The sequence below is a fragment of the Phoca vitulina genome, unplaced genomic scaffold (assembly GCF_004348235.1).
Source record: "Phoca vitulina isolate PV1807 unplaced genomic scaffold, GSC_HSeal_1.0 scaffold1, whole genome shotgun sequence".
Lineage (NCBI taxonomy): Eukaryota > Metazoa > Chordata > Mammalia > Carnivora > Phocidae > Phoca > Phoca vitulina.
Genome location: NW_022589704.1, coordinates 32,719,610 through 32,736,132, shown reverse-complemented (window position 1 = coordinate 32,736,132; position 16,523 = coordinate 32,719,610). Strand labels below are relative to the sequence as shown.

General features: G+C 35.0%; 1 protein-coding gene and 1 pseudogene across 1 annotated transcript in view; one reads left to right on the top strand and one right to left on the bottom strand.

The window, feature by feature from the left end:
- Nucleotides 1-15,501, top strand: part of BMPR2 (bone morphogenetic protein receptor type 2) — a 193,578-nt gene extending 178,077 nt beyond the window's left edge. The window contains exons 11-13 of the mRNA XM_032404519.1: nucleotides 2,759-2,931; nucleotides 5,315-6,594; nucleotides 8,018-15,501. Of these exons, the coding sequence (XP_032260410.1) occupies nucleotides 2,759-2,931; nucleotides 5,315-6,594; nucleotides 8,018-8,268 (1,704 nt within the window). The 3' untranslated portion in view covers nucleotides 8,269-15,501. The remainder of the gene's footprint in view (nucleotides 1-2,758; nucleotides 2,932-5,314; nucleotides 6,595-8,017) is intronic.
- LOC116632522 lies at nucleotides 57-1,660 on the bottom strand (annotated as a pseudogene).
- Nucleotides 15,502-16,523: the final 1,022 nt, after the last annotated feature.

Genomic DNA, 16,523 nt, shown 5'->3' with positions numbered 1-16,523 from the left:
TGCCTGCCGTTCCCCTGCTTGTGCTCTCTCTCTCTGACAAATAAATAAATAAAATCTTTAAAAAAATAAAAGAAAGAAAAAAGAAGAACACAGCATCTCTTCTGTGATTTTTCTGCCAAAGTTTCAAACCTTGAATCTAACCATGAAGAAACATCAGTTAAATTGAGTTTCTAAAACGTAACTGGCTGGGTCCCCTGGGTGACTCAGTTGGTTAAACATCTGACTCTTTTTTTTTGAAAAGTTAAAAATTCCCTAATTTTTTATTCCTGGTACCACTACCACAATTTACAGGGCAATATACCTGATGTAATGAAAAGAAAAAGACAAAGACAAAGCTACAACAGATAAAAGACCTCAGGAATGTACATCTAATTGACACTACATTGCATTAATCAATAGCTGCACTTTTTGCAAACTGTGGCTATGACAGTCCTGAACAAGAAGGGTTTCCTGTTTAAGCTGCAGTAACTTTTCTGACTATGGATCGTCCTTCCTTCTGTGGCAGATTTTTACAGTTCCTCTAATGCATTTGGGACGACTGTCTCAAAGTAACCTGCAGTTTTCCTGACAACTCCTTGCTCTCCTGCTAAGAACTGTAGCCCTTTTCTTCTGAATTTTTTTTAGAACCTTCTGCTACCATATCCACCACTTCCACCACCAGATCCATAACCACCACTATAGGGACTGCCTGAGCTTCTTCCACCAAAACTGCCCCCTTTCATGGGTCGATAATTTGATTGCTGTTGTCCACTATAATTTCCAAAATCATTATAGTGCCCACCACCATCATAGTTACCACCTCCAAAATTTCCTCCTTCATTGTAACCATCATATCCTCCACCACTACCTCCATATCCACCTCCTTGGTTTCCATATCCTGGTCCACCACCACCATAGCCTCCTCTACTACTATAACCAGGACCACCACCATAGTTGCCACCATCACCTCCAAATCCATTATATCCACCATCACCTCCTCCATAACTACCTCTGCTGCCACCACCTCCGCCACCGTAGCCTCGTCTTCCACCAAAGTTCCCACCACGGCCCAAGTTACCACCACCTCCAAAGTTTCCTCCATGACCCATGAAGTTGCCAGATCCACCTCCACGACCTCTTTGTGATCCAGCAGACTGCATTTCTTGTTTAGAAAGGGCTTTTTTCACTTTACAGTTATGCCCATTAATAGTGTGGTATTTCTGAACAACAATTTTATCAACTGTATCATGATCACCAAAAGTTACAAAAGCAAATCCTCTCTTTTTTCCACTCTGCTTGTCTTCCATAACTTCTGTGGAGTTATCTTGCCATACTTTTCAAAGTAGTCTCTCAAATTATATTCTTCTGTATCTTCTTTAATACCACCAACAAAAATTTTCTTCACAGCTCTAGAAACAGCTCTCTTTGGTTCCACTACACGCCCATCAACCTTGTGTGGTTGGGCACACATTGCTGCATCCACCTCTTCAACACAAGAGTAAGTCACAAAACCAAAACCCCTGGAACGTTTTGTTTGGGGGGTCTCTCATCACCACACAATCTGTAAGTGTACCCCATTTTTCAAAATGTTCTCTTAAACTATCATCTGTAGTTTCAAAGCTCAAACCACCAATAAACAGTTTTCTCAACTGCTCTGGTTCCTTTGATCATGGCCCTCCATTTTGAGACCGGACTCACCTCTTCCAACTCGAGTTCAATATGGGACCTAAACATCTGACTCTTGATTTCAGCTCAGGTCATGATCTCAGGTTTGTGGGATCGAGCCCCACATGGGCCCACATGGGCCATGGTGCAGGTGTTCATTTAGCATAATGCCCACAACAAACACCCTCAGATTTCCTGCAGGTTAAGATTTGTTTGTTAGAGAACACAAATTATTAGGAAAACAGTAAAAATATTGCCAAGAAAGCTAACAAGGACTTTAGCTTAAAATGGGCTTGTGAGATAAAATGCTCAGATTCAGCATTGCGTGGAATACATACTAAAAATGATTTGCCAGTTATCTGAAACATTAAAATTAAGTGCTATTCTACATTATTTGTTAGATCTGGCAGTCCTCACCTTAATTTTTTTGAAAACGTTTAAAGGTGCAAGAACTGTGAATATCAGCAAGTAAAAAGCTTTGAAGCTTAATAAACACAAATCCAAAAAACAAGCCTGAAAGGATTCTGGATGATAGTTTATGAAATCTGTTTTTTAAAAGGGAGTTCAAACCAACTTTCCCCAAAAGGGAGACTATATTGTTTATTGCTGATATAGATTAATACTACAGAATAGACTGCTTCTGATACTACCACTGAAATTAGTCTAAAGAAAAAGAAAATGCCAGGCCTTTAAACTTCACAGTTAGAATGAAGTACCCTTTACTAGGAGTAAAAAAAACTCACCTAGAGATTGAAGATAGCCTGGTGCCAAAATTCCAGCAAACTCAAAACTCATTTTTGAAGTGGAATTAGTGGCTGTTGATAGAAATAACAATGAACAATGACATAAACCTGTGACCTTGATGAACTACGTAACTTTTTACAACTACTCACATTTATGGCTGATTCTTTAGGAGTTAAGTTAAACCTTGCTTGCTCACTTGTTACTCATCTTTTGAGAAATATGACCCTTTACAAATCTCTGAAGTTTAAAGTATTTTATTATAGCTGTGTAAAATATTGGTAAAGAAAATTGATTTTTGTTTTACCTCATGTCACTAAAAATCAATACTTTTTTTAAAAAGATATCCTGTTTGACATATACACTATTATAGGCAGTGAGGTCACTCAAGGAGACAATCGAAGACTGTTGGGACCAGGATGCAGAGGCTCGGCTTACTGCGCAGTGTGCGGAGGAGCGGATGGCTGAACTTATGATGATATGGGAAAGAAACAAATCTGTGAGCCCAACAGTCAATCCCATGTCTACTGCTATGCAGAATGAGCGGTAAGACCTGGAGGGGTTTGGCATTCATCAGTCGGTATTGAAAACTGAGACTAAACAGAGGTTAGAAAAAAAATACTATTAAACCAGTCTAAAAGGGCAATGATTAATTCATACAACCTAACATTTGTGATTTTTCTTTCAATATGCCTGTTTTTTTACTAGAGATTTTTGTTTGGTATAAGTGCAAGATGGCATCTGTGTTTTTTTTTTAATATCTCAAGATACAGCAAAAAAGGTTAGTCTTTATTAATGCTCCTTCTTCCCTAAAATAATGAAGCAAAACATTTTCATAGTTCCAAAAGTTTATAAGCACTTCTACATGCATTGTCTCATTTATCATTTGTTGCCATTATTCCTCTTTCTCTTGCTTTTTATTTTTTTATCTTTTTATTTTTCTTTAGGGAGAATAGAACTATGAACTTGCCTATCTATCTAACCACTGTTTTACTGGAGACTAAGATTTCAGGCTTCCTATCCAATGCTCTTTGTATAGAATATACTACTACTACTTTAACATGAAAGCAATTCATTAGATTTTTCTATCCCATCATAAATATTACTTTATGAGACATTTCTTTGTTAAATTATGATTTTTTATTCTAAGTAAAAGGGCTTTTAAAAAAAATTCCTTAAAAATTGGAACTTTCAGACAATGTAATCTGTGTTTCTTTGTTCCATGTTTGGGGGAAAGTTTTCCCCAAAATTTGTTGTTTTATTTAATACATGTTAAAATTTTTCAGAAAAGCACCCAGGAAAAAGTTACCAGAGAAAATTGAGATAAAAATATACTTGATTATTGAATAATTTTTTTGCTGTTTTCTGTTGTTCTAATTTCTAAGAGCAGTTTGTGTTATGAACTATAGACCCAAAATTGGGTTTACACTGCTTGTGTTTGGATTGAATTAGCTTCAGCATGGGAACCCTTATTCCTTATATATCAGTAAGTCAAGGAAGGTAAAGACTAGCAATTCTAAATACGAATTTTCTTACTTTATGCATACCTGAGGATAGTCTTCTGCTTCTTTCCCCGCTGATCTCTGTATTTTCTGTGTGTTCTAGCATGTTATTTGTACCTCTCTCACAAGTCAGTTACTTTTACTCTAAGTACTTTTGAACTTTTCCTGAATGATAAGAAGAATCCTTGATGCCACCCTCCATTGTGTTGACCATTTTTTGCCCCCTAAAGCATTCAGCTCTATGTTTTACATGCTTTTTCTCATGTCCAGTCACTTCTAAATAGTTTCCCCTAAATCGTGGTTCATCCCATAGTCATTCCATTCTAGGTTTCATTGTATTGAATCTTACCCCCCAGACCTCTTTTCCAAGTGCTATACAACTACTTTTTTATTCTTCACCCTCCTGTCATTCTCCTTGAGCTGCTGCTTTTCTTCTATAACACTTGTATCTATTAATGTTCCCATTGTTTAGTTAAAGCTATCCCTGGCTTTTATTTTAAATAACCTAAATATATTATAGTGTGATGCTCAAGAACCATCCCTCTCAAGGTGTGATAATGACAGTGAAGAACTCTTAATAGTTGGAGAGTAGTTCTGAATTGTTGTTCCTTTATCTGAATGTCACACTCTGCCGTTAGTCTGTAGAACTTTCTTTGATATGGCTCAATTTACCCCCAGAAAGGTACATTCCATTTCTAAACTGCCTCTTAATGGAAGCATGGAAGCACTTTGGAACAACCTAAAAGCTTATATTCTTTTTACCATTTGGCCATTGTAACTTAATTGGTAAAGTATTTATTGAGTTGCCACTATGTATCTAGGATTGTAGGAGTGCAAAAGAAACATATACCATGGCTCCTCCTCTCATGCACCTTTATATCTGGTTGTGCAACTATACCTACAGTTGATAAAAATATTTGGTAATGTTACAAAACTATAGAGGAGATTTTTTTAATTAACTCTTATAAACCAAAATAATGAACATCTATGAAAATCACATCTAGATCCACATAGGTTTTTCAGTAGTCTTGATTCATATAAAACTAGCATTTAGGGGCAACTGGGTGGCTCATTCGGTTAAGTGTCTGCCTTCAGTTCAGGTCATGATCTCTCAGCCCCCCACTGGGCTCTGTGCTCAATGGAGAGTCTGCTTCTCTCTCTCCCTCTGCCCCTCTCCCCAGCTTTTGCTCTTTCTCGTGCGCTCTCTCTCTCAAATAAATGATAATCTTTTTTAAAAAACTAGCATTTAGCAAGTTATTAATTGACACTTGATTATGTGATCACAATTTTTACATAACCTCTAGTACAATGTGGTTAGGAATAAAATAAAAAACAGTTCATACTTTAAAATCAGAGGTATTAAACTTGGAGGGTCAGTTTGTCATAAATGTACATTCTCAATGTGGCACTTTTTTTCTTTCTTTAAGCAACCTTTCACACAATAGGCGTGTGCCAAAGATTGGCCCTTATCCAGATTATTCTTCTTCCTCATACATTGAAGACTCTATCCATCATACTGACAGCATTGTGAAGAATATTTCCTCTGAGCATTCGATGTCTAGCACACCTTTGACTATAGGGGAAAAGAACCGAAACTCAATTAACTATGAACGGCAGCAAGCACAAGCTCGAATTCCCAGCCCTGAAACAAGCGTCACCAGCCTGTCCACCAACACAACAACCACAAACACCACTGGCCTCACTCCAAGCACTGGCATGACCACTATATCTGAGATGCCATACTCAGATGAAACAAATCTGCATGCCACAAATGTTTCACAGCCAATTGGGCCAACCCCTGTCTGCTTACAACTTACAGAAGAAGACTTGGAGACCAACAAGCTGGACCCAAAAGAAGTTGATAAGAACCTCAAGGAAAGTTCTGATGAGAATCTCATGGAGCATTCTCTTAAACAGTTCAGTGGACCAGACCCACTGAGCAGCACCAGTTCTAGCTTGCTTTACCCACTCATAAAACTTGCAGTAGAAGTGACTGGACAGCAGGACTTCACACAAGCTGCAAATGGCCAAGCATGTTTAATTCCTGATGTTCCACCCGCTCAGATCTATCCTCTCCCCAAGCAACAAAACCTTCCTAAGAGACCTACTAGTTTGCCTTTAAACACCAAAAATTCAACAAAGGAGCCCCGGCTGAAATTTGGCAGCAAGCACAAATCAAACTTGAAACAAGTAGAAACTGGAGTTGCCAAGATGAATACAATCAATGCTGCAGAACCTCATGTGGTGACGGTCACCATGAATGGTGTGGCAGGTAGAAACCACAGTGTTAACTCCCATACTGCCACTACCCAGTATGTTAATGGGGCAGTACCATCTGGCCAGACAGCCAACACAGTGGCACACAGGGGCCAAGAAATGCTGCAGAATCAATTCATTGGTGAGGATACCCGACTGAATATTAATTCCAGTCCTGATGAGCATGAACCTTTACTGAGACGAGAGCAACAGGCTGGCCATGATGAAGGTGTTCTGGATCGTCTTGTGGACAGGAGGGAACGGCCACTGGAAGGTGGCCGAACTAATTCCAATAACAACAACAGTAATCCGTGTTCAGAGCAAGATGTTCTTACACAGGGTGTTCCAAGCACAGTAGCAGATCCTGGACCATCAAAACCCAGAAAAGCACAGAGGCCTAATTCTCTGGATCTTTCAGCCACAAATATCCTTGATGGCAGCGGTTTGCAGTGTAAGTGGAGGGATCATTTAATCTCTCCTGCTTGTCTTTTGGGACCGTTTAATTACTTAGATAAAATTAAATTGTGTTTTCAACTAACAATTAGTTATTTTTACCACTTTTGGAAATAAAATAAGCCACTTGGTTGGACCTCAAAAGTAATCAGACTGTTGTAAAGAAAAAAAGTAATTTGTTGTTCTTGATAATTAAATAGTCAATGTCACAACAGTCAGAACTTAATACCAACTTTAATACACGCCTTACATAGCCCCTGGTTCATAATGCAATTCACGTACTTGCTGTGAATGGTTGAAATTAAGTAAATACGAGTTTAAAAGTTCCAGGTAAAATGATGTCAGTAGAACTTTTGAAATAGTTGTTGAGTATATTAATATCTATTATATACACATCTAGATTTTATCAAACTAACCTTAAATCTTTAAAGTCCAGAGAAAATTCAGAAGAAGTCATTATAAAAAAACTGAAGTTCTTGTTTTGTTTTTTATTTTTTTTGTGTGTCATCTTTTCCAAGAGTTATGTGTTGAGCCTCTTCCATGCCTATAGCATTGTGCCATGGGTCCCCTAGACGAATAACTTGATACTTGGTTTCTAGCTCTAAAGGGATTGTAACATGAGACAGGAGAGCCCACCAAAATCTTTAACGGTCATCATTATACAAAATGATTTCTCTTTTAGACTGACAGCACTTTATGGAAAAAAAGTAGTCATGTTTTATGGTTGTTGTCAAGGACTACAAAATGGCCTGAAGGGATTCAGCTCTCAAAAATTAATCAGTAGAGGGGCACTTGGCTGGCTCAGTCAGTGGAGTATGCAACTTGATCTTGGCGTCTTGAGTTCGAGCCCCATGTTGGGCCTAGAGCTTACTTTAAAAAAAAAATCAGTAGAATCTATCCCCTTGTTTGAGTGGCTTGTATTATAGACCAGTTAATACACCCTATAGCAGGGCTCCATAGCAATAAAATGTCTAGTCAGGTGTGGGAAGGGGAAATTACTAGAAAATTTATACTGTAGTATTTATGTCATCCTTCTGAAAATATTATATGCCAGGTGCCTTTAAAATTTGATCTGCTTTGAAAATTAAGTAGAATGATTAAATGCATTTTGCCAAGTTAGGATCACTACCAACAACCAAAGGATTTGAGAATACAGCTGAGAACTTTTAATTTTCTCCTCTGTTTTTGCTCGCCCAATAGAATAAGCCAACCAGTTACGGAAACAATTGTGCTTAAAGAGTCTCAAAATAAGTTGGTTAAGTTTTGCCTAGAAAATAATTGCCTGGCATTATGAATTTCAAGTAATGTCTATTAATACCTCCTGCAGATATTAGTTTGATCTGTTCTTGAGTTACAGACCTAATTTCTTACTATTTAATAGTTTCTTTATATATAGTTTATTTCTGTCCTTTTATTTCCAGTAGGTGAGTCAACACAAGATGGCAAATCAGGATCTGGTGAAAAGATTAAGAAACGTGTGAAAACTCCCTATTCTCTTAAGCGGTGGCGCCCCTCCACCTGGGTCATCTCCACTGAACCACTGGACTGTGAGGTCAACAACAATGGCAGTGACAGGGCAGTTCATTCCAAATCCAGCACCGCAGTTTACCTTGCAGAGGGGGGCACTGCCACAACCATGGTCTCTAAAGATGTAGGAATGAACTGTCTGTGAAATATTTTCAAGCCTATGGAGTGAAATTATTTTTTGCATCATTTAAACGTGCAGAAGACATTTAAAAAAAACTGCTTTATCTTCCTGTCAGTACCCTCTCCCACCCCTGCAACAGGACTTGCTTTAAATAGATTTCAGCTATGCAGAAAAATTTAGCTTATGCTTCCATTATTTTTTAATTTTTTTTTTTTAAGTTTTGCACTTTTGTTTAGTCTCATTAAAGTTATATTTGTCTGTTATGACCACAGAATTATATGTGTGTGTATCAAAAGTGGTCTCAAAATATTTTTTTAAGAAAAAAAGCAAAAACAATGTATTGCTGATAATCAGTTTGGACCAGTTTCTAAAGGTCATTAAAACAGAAGCAAATTAAGACAGGTCTGACTGCAGTGGTGTCTGGTATCCATGTTTTATTTCTGGGCACAAGCTAGTTTATGTGTTGAACTGTTCCTGAACATATTATCTGTTGGACATTCTTTTCTCTTGTGTTTTGTTTGAACGTGCAATAGTCTATAGTCCACAAATAAGCTTTCTTGTAAGCTCTCTTCCTAACAGAGCACACATTCTTCCATAATAAGTACATTTTTCTGCCCCAACCCGCATACTTTTGGCAGGTCAGTTCTATGGCAGTGATTTTTGCACAAGAGAAAGCAGCTACCTGATTTCTTGCTTTCTCTCTCCTTATGGAGAATGCAGAAACATTGTCTCAAAGGGCTCTAAAGAAGGAACTACCAAAACCTAATTTGAAATGCCATTTCTTTTAACCTTCCAAGTCCTAAATGTTTCTTTCCAGGCATTTTAATAAACGTATTTGGTTCTGGTTTTTGGACGTTCATAAGAGAGCATAGAACAAAGTAGACGAAGTCAAATATTAGCCTTTCTTCATTTTATTTTATTTTTATATGTATGTTCATGTTCCATATTCATTTATTTAAGAAGCACATTTTTATCAGAAAACTTAGAGAGCTATACTTATATGGAATTTTTAAGTAGGTAGATGGTTAAGACTATATAGTGTTAATAGCCTTCATTCTCTGAATAGGCCATCTTTGACTCAAATAAAATTACATTTCCTATTTAAAATAACTTCAAAAGTAATTCATAGTTTTGAACCAGTAGTAACTTTTTATTCTCTTCCCAAGCAACGCCTGGTGACTTTATCAGAAAATGAGTCCTCTTCCCATGACCTAAAACACTGTGTGGAAAAATCAATTCATTTGGCATGCCAAATCCCTGTGGAAGGAAAGATTGCTGCCAAACCTATCATTTTTGAGCAGACTGAGGCTTACCTCTCTTTTTTCAAAACTGTTTCTTCACTAATCCTATTTTCATAATTTCTCTTTTTGCCAGCTTTTCATATGATCTTTGATATGTGAGTAGCGTTTATTATTTACATTATATTAGAATATACCTTTTAGTGATAACATGTTATGTATCCTTCAAGTCATACTGTTTTTTTTTTAAAAGCTTCCTTTGCTTCTTTCCTTACTGATAGTTATCTCTAAACAGCAACCTCAGCATGTTTTTTTAAATAAAGCACTTTATGTCAAATAAGGGACTTTTTTTATAAGCACAAATTATTTTCTATCAATTTGCAAACAGTGATGATCTCACTTAATTTTTCCAGATTCTCAGAGTACTTAGTAGATGTTATTTAACTAAGTTCTATTATTTCTCTGGAAGATAAAAAGCTAAGAGAAAAACACAAATGCCCATATTCTTACTTTTAGGTTTTTATCTCCTGAACAATATTTTCTCACTCATATTCCTCTATCTTCATCATTTAGCTAAAGATAACATAAATGTCCCAATTTGCTGTCCAAAATATTTATAATTTACTATATAAACCTTCTTTTTTTTTTTGTCATCTGCTATAATCCTATAAGTTAGATGTTACAACACTTCACATTTATTCTGATGGATGGCTGAACACAGTTTTGAATTTTTAGAATTAAGATTATTTTTCTAATGCCCAGGATTTCCACCTTTTTTTGTTTTATTGGCCCTTCTCTTGATTCAGATCCTTAACATTTTTCAGTCTTCTGGCATAATTATTCTTCTATCTATATAACAAATTATTTATATCTTTCCCACCAAATTTTCACTTAGTTCTCTTGCCTTTAAATGTCTTTGAACTGCATTTCATTATTTTCAAACATGTGTAGGATATCTTTGAATCAAAATAAATTATATTCCTTCTCGAATTGAGGATAAATGACCATTTGAGATCTAACTGATCTTTTCCTGACAGAAGAAGTTATCTTACATTCTACTTTACTTTGTGTTTAGGCTAGTTGGTTGTAATTTTTCCAGCATCTTTTTTTTTTTTATGTTTAATAAAATGCTTTCAAGAATTAATAGACCAAAATAAAAGAGAATCCTTTTAAGTTTCCCATTTCATGCAAACATGTTTAAAACAAATAATTTTCTTTCCCTAGTTTTCTTTAGTAGACCCTTAAAAAATAGGAAGAGTAAAAAGTGTAGATCATTTTAATAAATTTTAAATTAAATTGGACATCAGACTGATTTTGAATCTGTTTGTAATATACAAGCAAGCAAAATTACTTAAAATATTTGCTAACTTTATTCATCTAATAATGTTTTTTAAAGCTAATATTTAACTGCTATCACAATATTTTGCATGTAGTAGAAAAGCATTTGGATCCTTCGAATAAAGGCCATTTAATGAAAAAAAAATTAAAATTCACTTTGCTAGTTTTACAACTTTAAAAGCATCATAATAGGTAATCAAATTCTAATATTAATTCCCTGAGCTATCCTAATTGTATGGCAGAACTGAGTCATTGAAAGAACTTGGTTTGAATTGGGTTTAGACAAAAATGACTTAATTATAATTCCTAACAGTGTTCCCCTTTTTAAATTCCTAATTTGGGGAAAAGAAACCAATATCAGTGTAAAATGTTATGAAAAGGCACAGGAATTAAATAATACTAATTGACAATTTGTTATATACTGAATGCTGGGATATACATACACAATCTCTTTTAATCCTCATAGGAACTATTTAAGGATCTTAGTTAATATTCCCACTTTACAGATTGAGGAAATTGAAGCAAAGAGACGCTAAGCCATTTGCCCAAGTTCCACATCCTAGTAATAGAGAAAGCTGGATTTTAACCTGGGTTTGCCTCTCCACATCTCTTTCATCCACACCACACTGCCTATGCACTGTATGACAGCATGTGTAATATACTGACATTTTGCAAGAAATTCAGTCATTACACTCCAGCACAACTGTGGCTTGTATATAAGCCAAAGCAGATACCTTAATGACATGTAGACATGTCTATGCTGGCTGTTGCTTGGAGAAATAATTACTAATTCAAGATAAAATTCAATCCCACATCTGCCATCATGAATCCTAAAATTATTTCACTTCTCTTCACTCCTAATATTCTTGCATTGTAGAACTAAAGGAAAAGTAAATTTTAAGGGAAAGGTGAAGGTGGCTTGTGGGAACAAAGACTTTTCCCTAAATTGATTCCATACTTGACTTGAAGAATTAATTTAACATGGATTTTAAGTCTCATCAATCCTTTGACTCCATCTTGAAAATTTCTGCTTGTAGTGACTTAAAGAAAATTTTACTAATCCAGAAAACTAATTGAGGAGGACATAGGAAGGATATAAAGATAGTATCTTTTTTTATAAGGCAGTTTCAATAGCTCCTTACATGTACCCACTTATTGCAGAAAATGTACATTGGTTCTGAATGTGAAAATAACTAAAGGAAGGTAGGAACATTCAAGTAAGTATGTGTTTCAGTGGGAATTGTCACAAAATTTGGCAAGTGTTTTTATTTAAAATTTTCAAGTTTGGCGTCTAAAGCCAAATGGAATACCTGGGAGGCTGCAGCTATTTACTGAACTTTCCATCCTCAAAGTCATTTAAAATGGAAGAATACTTCAATAAGTTTTTTGTTTGTTTTTTTTAATATTTATGGAAATGAACATTTCATTGGAGGTAGTTAGCTTCTAGAACTTGAGATTACATTGTATTCCTGTACAACCTTTTATAAATTTATGTTGAACTTACTACCAGTTATGTGCAGGTTATTGCATAACTATTCAGAGATTGCTTTATATATTACTTTATCTTCCAAGCTAACTGATTAGAAATTGTACACACATTAGTTGATTATCTAGACCTGTTATTCCAGAATTGTGTAACACTCCCACATACACCCCAGAAGTTTTTTTCAGACTGAGATGTTTGTAAATATACCTTTTGCTGTCAGTTCGCTCTTCAGTGGATAAAATTGCATTTTAACTTATAGATTCTGAACTATGCAAATGTTAGCCAAAACTACCTTGCATGATCCACTCTTATTAAATATACTCCTTGATTTAGTAAATCTGGCAAATCACTGTTTGAGCTGGTTACACAAATGTTATTATCAGAAGAAGGCTTTTCTATAGCTTCTCAGATTAACATAGAAGAAAAGAGGAAATCTCAGGGTGCTCTCGTGCACCTACCCATTACTTTCCTTCAACCGCCTTTTAGTTTGTCTCTGACTTATTCTATCCCTTGGTTATCTGACTTGCAATCTTCTGTGTCAGGAAAATTTTCTTGTCTATTCTCCTTCCCTCCTGTTTCATTTTATGTGCATTTGTCTCCTCCAGCAGTAAAAAGGGAGACCAGTTGGCTATCTTCTCCAGTATTGTTATTTTTCATTATGCTTCCGGCTTCTCAATTAACATCTAAGTCTCGGTTCTTCAGACAAAATTGCTGTGGTTCCCTTAGCATTTCCTTCTCAGCCCTATTTTAATAACTATTTATACTTAAGAACACCTGAAATTATATTTTACATTATATTCAAATTCATTACTCTAGTTAAGTAATAGTTCAGTAGGATAGAATTGAGAATGAAGATGTTACCATTTGACAATGGATCCAACCATCAGATTGTCAGAAAATCAGCACTTAATTAAGTTTTGTATTATCTAACATTTCCTATTAAATTGTGGAGTTTTACAATTTTATATTCTCATTAGTTATAATGAAAAAGCCATGCACACAGAATTGTATATAATTTTGCCATTAAAATTTTTTTAACCTATATTGCAGCAAGCTTAGCATTACGATTGAGCCACAACATTTTACATATTTCTTTGTATCAAATATTAAACACAAAATGCAAGATTAACTTTCAAAAACAAACCTTACAATAATCAGGTTATTATCTATGAACATTTTTGCAGACCACTTTTGAAATACTTATTATTTGCAACATAGACTGGACTATAACAACTTTCATTTAACTTTTAAGTGGCTGGTTAAAGTTGAGTGTTTGTGCATATAAAGAAAATTTAGGATTTTATCTCATGGCTGATACATTTGAAAGTAAATAATTCAGAAGATTTAATGCTGTGTATTAGAATTATGCCCCAAATAAATCTATCTTGAAAATTCCAATTCCGTTATTATGTGATGTTCATAGTGTTACTATTAATTGTGGTGACATTCATTTTTTTAAACTTAATTTGCAACCCAGATTCTAAAATTTGGGTAAGAGAGAAGAAATCTTTAGAAATAAATCACATCACTAGGGCATCCAGTTTATGATTGAATTTTTTAAAAAATTATTTTAAACTACAACTTTTTAAAAATGTTTCAAAAGGCAACACGTAGGTTTTTTCCATTTTATTTGTACTTTTAGATTTCAGAAACATCTTCATGTTTTAGACTCACTCTATAGACATAATATTACTTAAAAACTCAGGGCCCTTTTCATCCCTTTGCACATGAGAAACTTTAATTGGTAGCAAACGAGCAATTAGTCCAGTTGAATATTTAAAGTGTTTGTTGCACATACAGTTCATTTAATGTTTCATCTTATGATTTGACTTAATTTACATAGACATAACATCAGATTTCATTAATCATAAAAACTTGCCCAGTTCTATAATTACTAAATAGAGGGAAATGACTCAACTAATTGGCTACATGTTGCAGCCTATTTAGGCCTTAGAGTTGAAGCACCGTCTTAAAACTATTTCTCTTCTTTGGGTAAATGGTTATACATGATGGGACAAATCATTTCATTTTGCTTTGTTTTTTAATGGGAGAACTTAGTAAAGTTGTTCCTCTGAGATAAAATTTTCTTGAGGTAATTTAACATTAAAAAAACTCTTCTAAAAGTGAAATAATGAGTCTATAGCTTTAGTAATAGTTTGGATGGTTTTGAGAAGGTAACTTCTGGTAAGTTATTTATCACCTTGTCAGATCCAAATAGAATTTTTCCTTCAATCAGACAAGTCCAAGCTCCAAATTGATAGGCTGTATACTTAAAATCCTAGCAGTGAAGTTATTTGTAACCCGTCTCTTGTCTCAGGCTCTCCACCTTATTACCAAACCTCTTAAGTATGATAAGGAAACATATTTTTAAAGGAGCTTAATAGTAAGAAAACTAAATTACTAAAAGATGCAATTCAAAGATAGGTTCTGGTTAAAATTGAATTGCTTGGCTTCTGTGGCTTTTCTTTTTCTCGTCACATTTATTTATTTAAAGTTTTTGTATGCCTTGTTGTCATGTTTCCATGGAAATTATATTGTGTAAGTGTTTGTATAAGCTGGAATCATCCTTAATTTTCTGTTGATAATTTTTCAAATGAAGATAAGTGGATAATTGTAAAGTACACTAACTCTTAGGGTATTGTAGTAGCTGAAACATGGAGATGTGTAGCTGCCATGCTTTTTCTGAATGGACAGGAGAAACATAAGCTACAGAGTATTCATTTATGAGGATGCTTTTCTGGAATAAGAAAGGCTGAAAAATATTGGCAATTCCTCAGAACCCTCTTTCTTGTTAACGGGTATCTTTTGTTGGTGTGTTTTGCTCTTACATTACAGATAGAATATCATATGAATTTATGAATAATTACTTTCAATTATTTTGCTTTTGTAAAAGCCGTCTGAGACCTTGCTATGCTGTGTAAGTTGTGTTTGATGGATCAGTGTGAGTATGAAATAAAGCAAATCACTTTTCTTTTGTATTATCTATGGATGCCACTATGAAAGCTGACATTAAGCCACTAAAGAGTTTTTTATGAATAATTGTAAGTAAATGCTTTGATATATATAAACCTAAATAAAAAGATTGTATTGCTACAGAGACATTGGAGAAGATTTTAAGACAGTTCTTTAGGTTTAAAAAAGGCTTGCTGTAAAATGGTGCATTATTCCATTTATTAAAGATCATATTAATAACAACAGTAATTGTATCTTTTGATTTTATTAGGTCACCAGAAATTATGACTGTTAGTGTGATATTTTAGGTATTTTGCACCAGAAGAGTAAATGTTTGAATATACTCATTACTCAGTATGATACATTTTTTAAAAATCAACTAACATTAGAATAATAGTTGCACACTTTCTGTATACCAGGCACTCTGGTAGTTATTCTACATATGTTGATAATTCTCATAGCAATACTATAAAATACATATTGTTCCCACTTTAAAAAAAACTGTGGCTAAGGGAAGTTAAATGTCTTGTCCAAAGCCACAGAACTGGTAAAATGAGATTCAATGTATTTTCCATTTTGCTTTGAACTAACAGTTTTAAATCTCTGGTTATGGCAAGAAAATTCAAAAATAAAAGTGAAAATGGCCCAGTGGTAAAAAGAATAGCCAGGAACATACATGAAGCAATTCGCAGTTACTGAAAAGCTAGCAGGTACTGCAACGACTATCTCTATTAGCCTAACATTGTGTTTGTACTTAACATCATCAAATAATCTTTTAAGTTAGATCTTTGTGTTTTTAGAAGTCCTTGTTAAAATGCAATATGAGTTTGTGAAGGCAACATATTTTTTTTAAAGACTTTGTCAGCAAGAGCACAAGCAGGGGGAGCAGCAGGCAGAGGGAGAAGCAGGCTCCCCGCTGAGCAAAGAGCCCGATGATGGACTTGATCCCAGGACCCTGGGATCATGACCCAAGCTGAAGGCAGACACTTAACTGACTGAGCCACCCATTATTTTTGACTCTGGATGAATTCAGTGTATTAGTTAAATGTCCTGGAACAGGATCCTGTATCAATCCACAGGACAGCCATGTTTTAAAAGAGTGCTAGCCTGGGGTGCCTGGCTGGCTCAGTTGGTAGAGCATGTGACCCTTGGTCTTGAGGTGGTGAGTTTGAGCCCCATGTAGAGATTACTTAAATAAAAAATTAAAATATTACAAACAATAGAAAAAAAAGTGTTAGACCTGCCTTAAGTAGATGCCAAGGGAA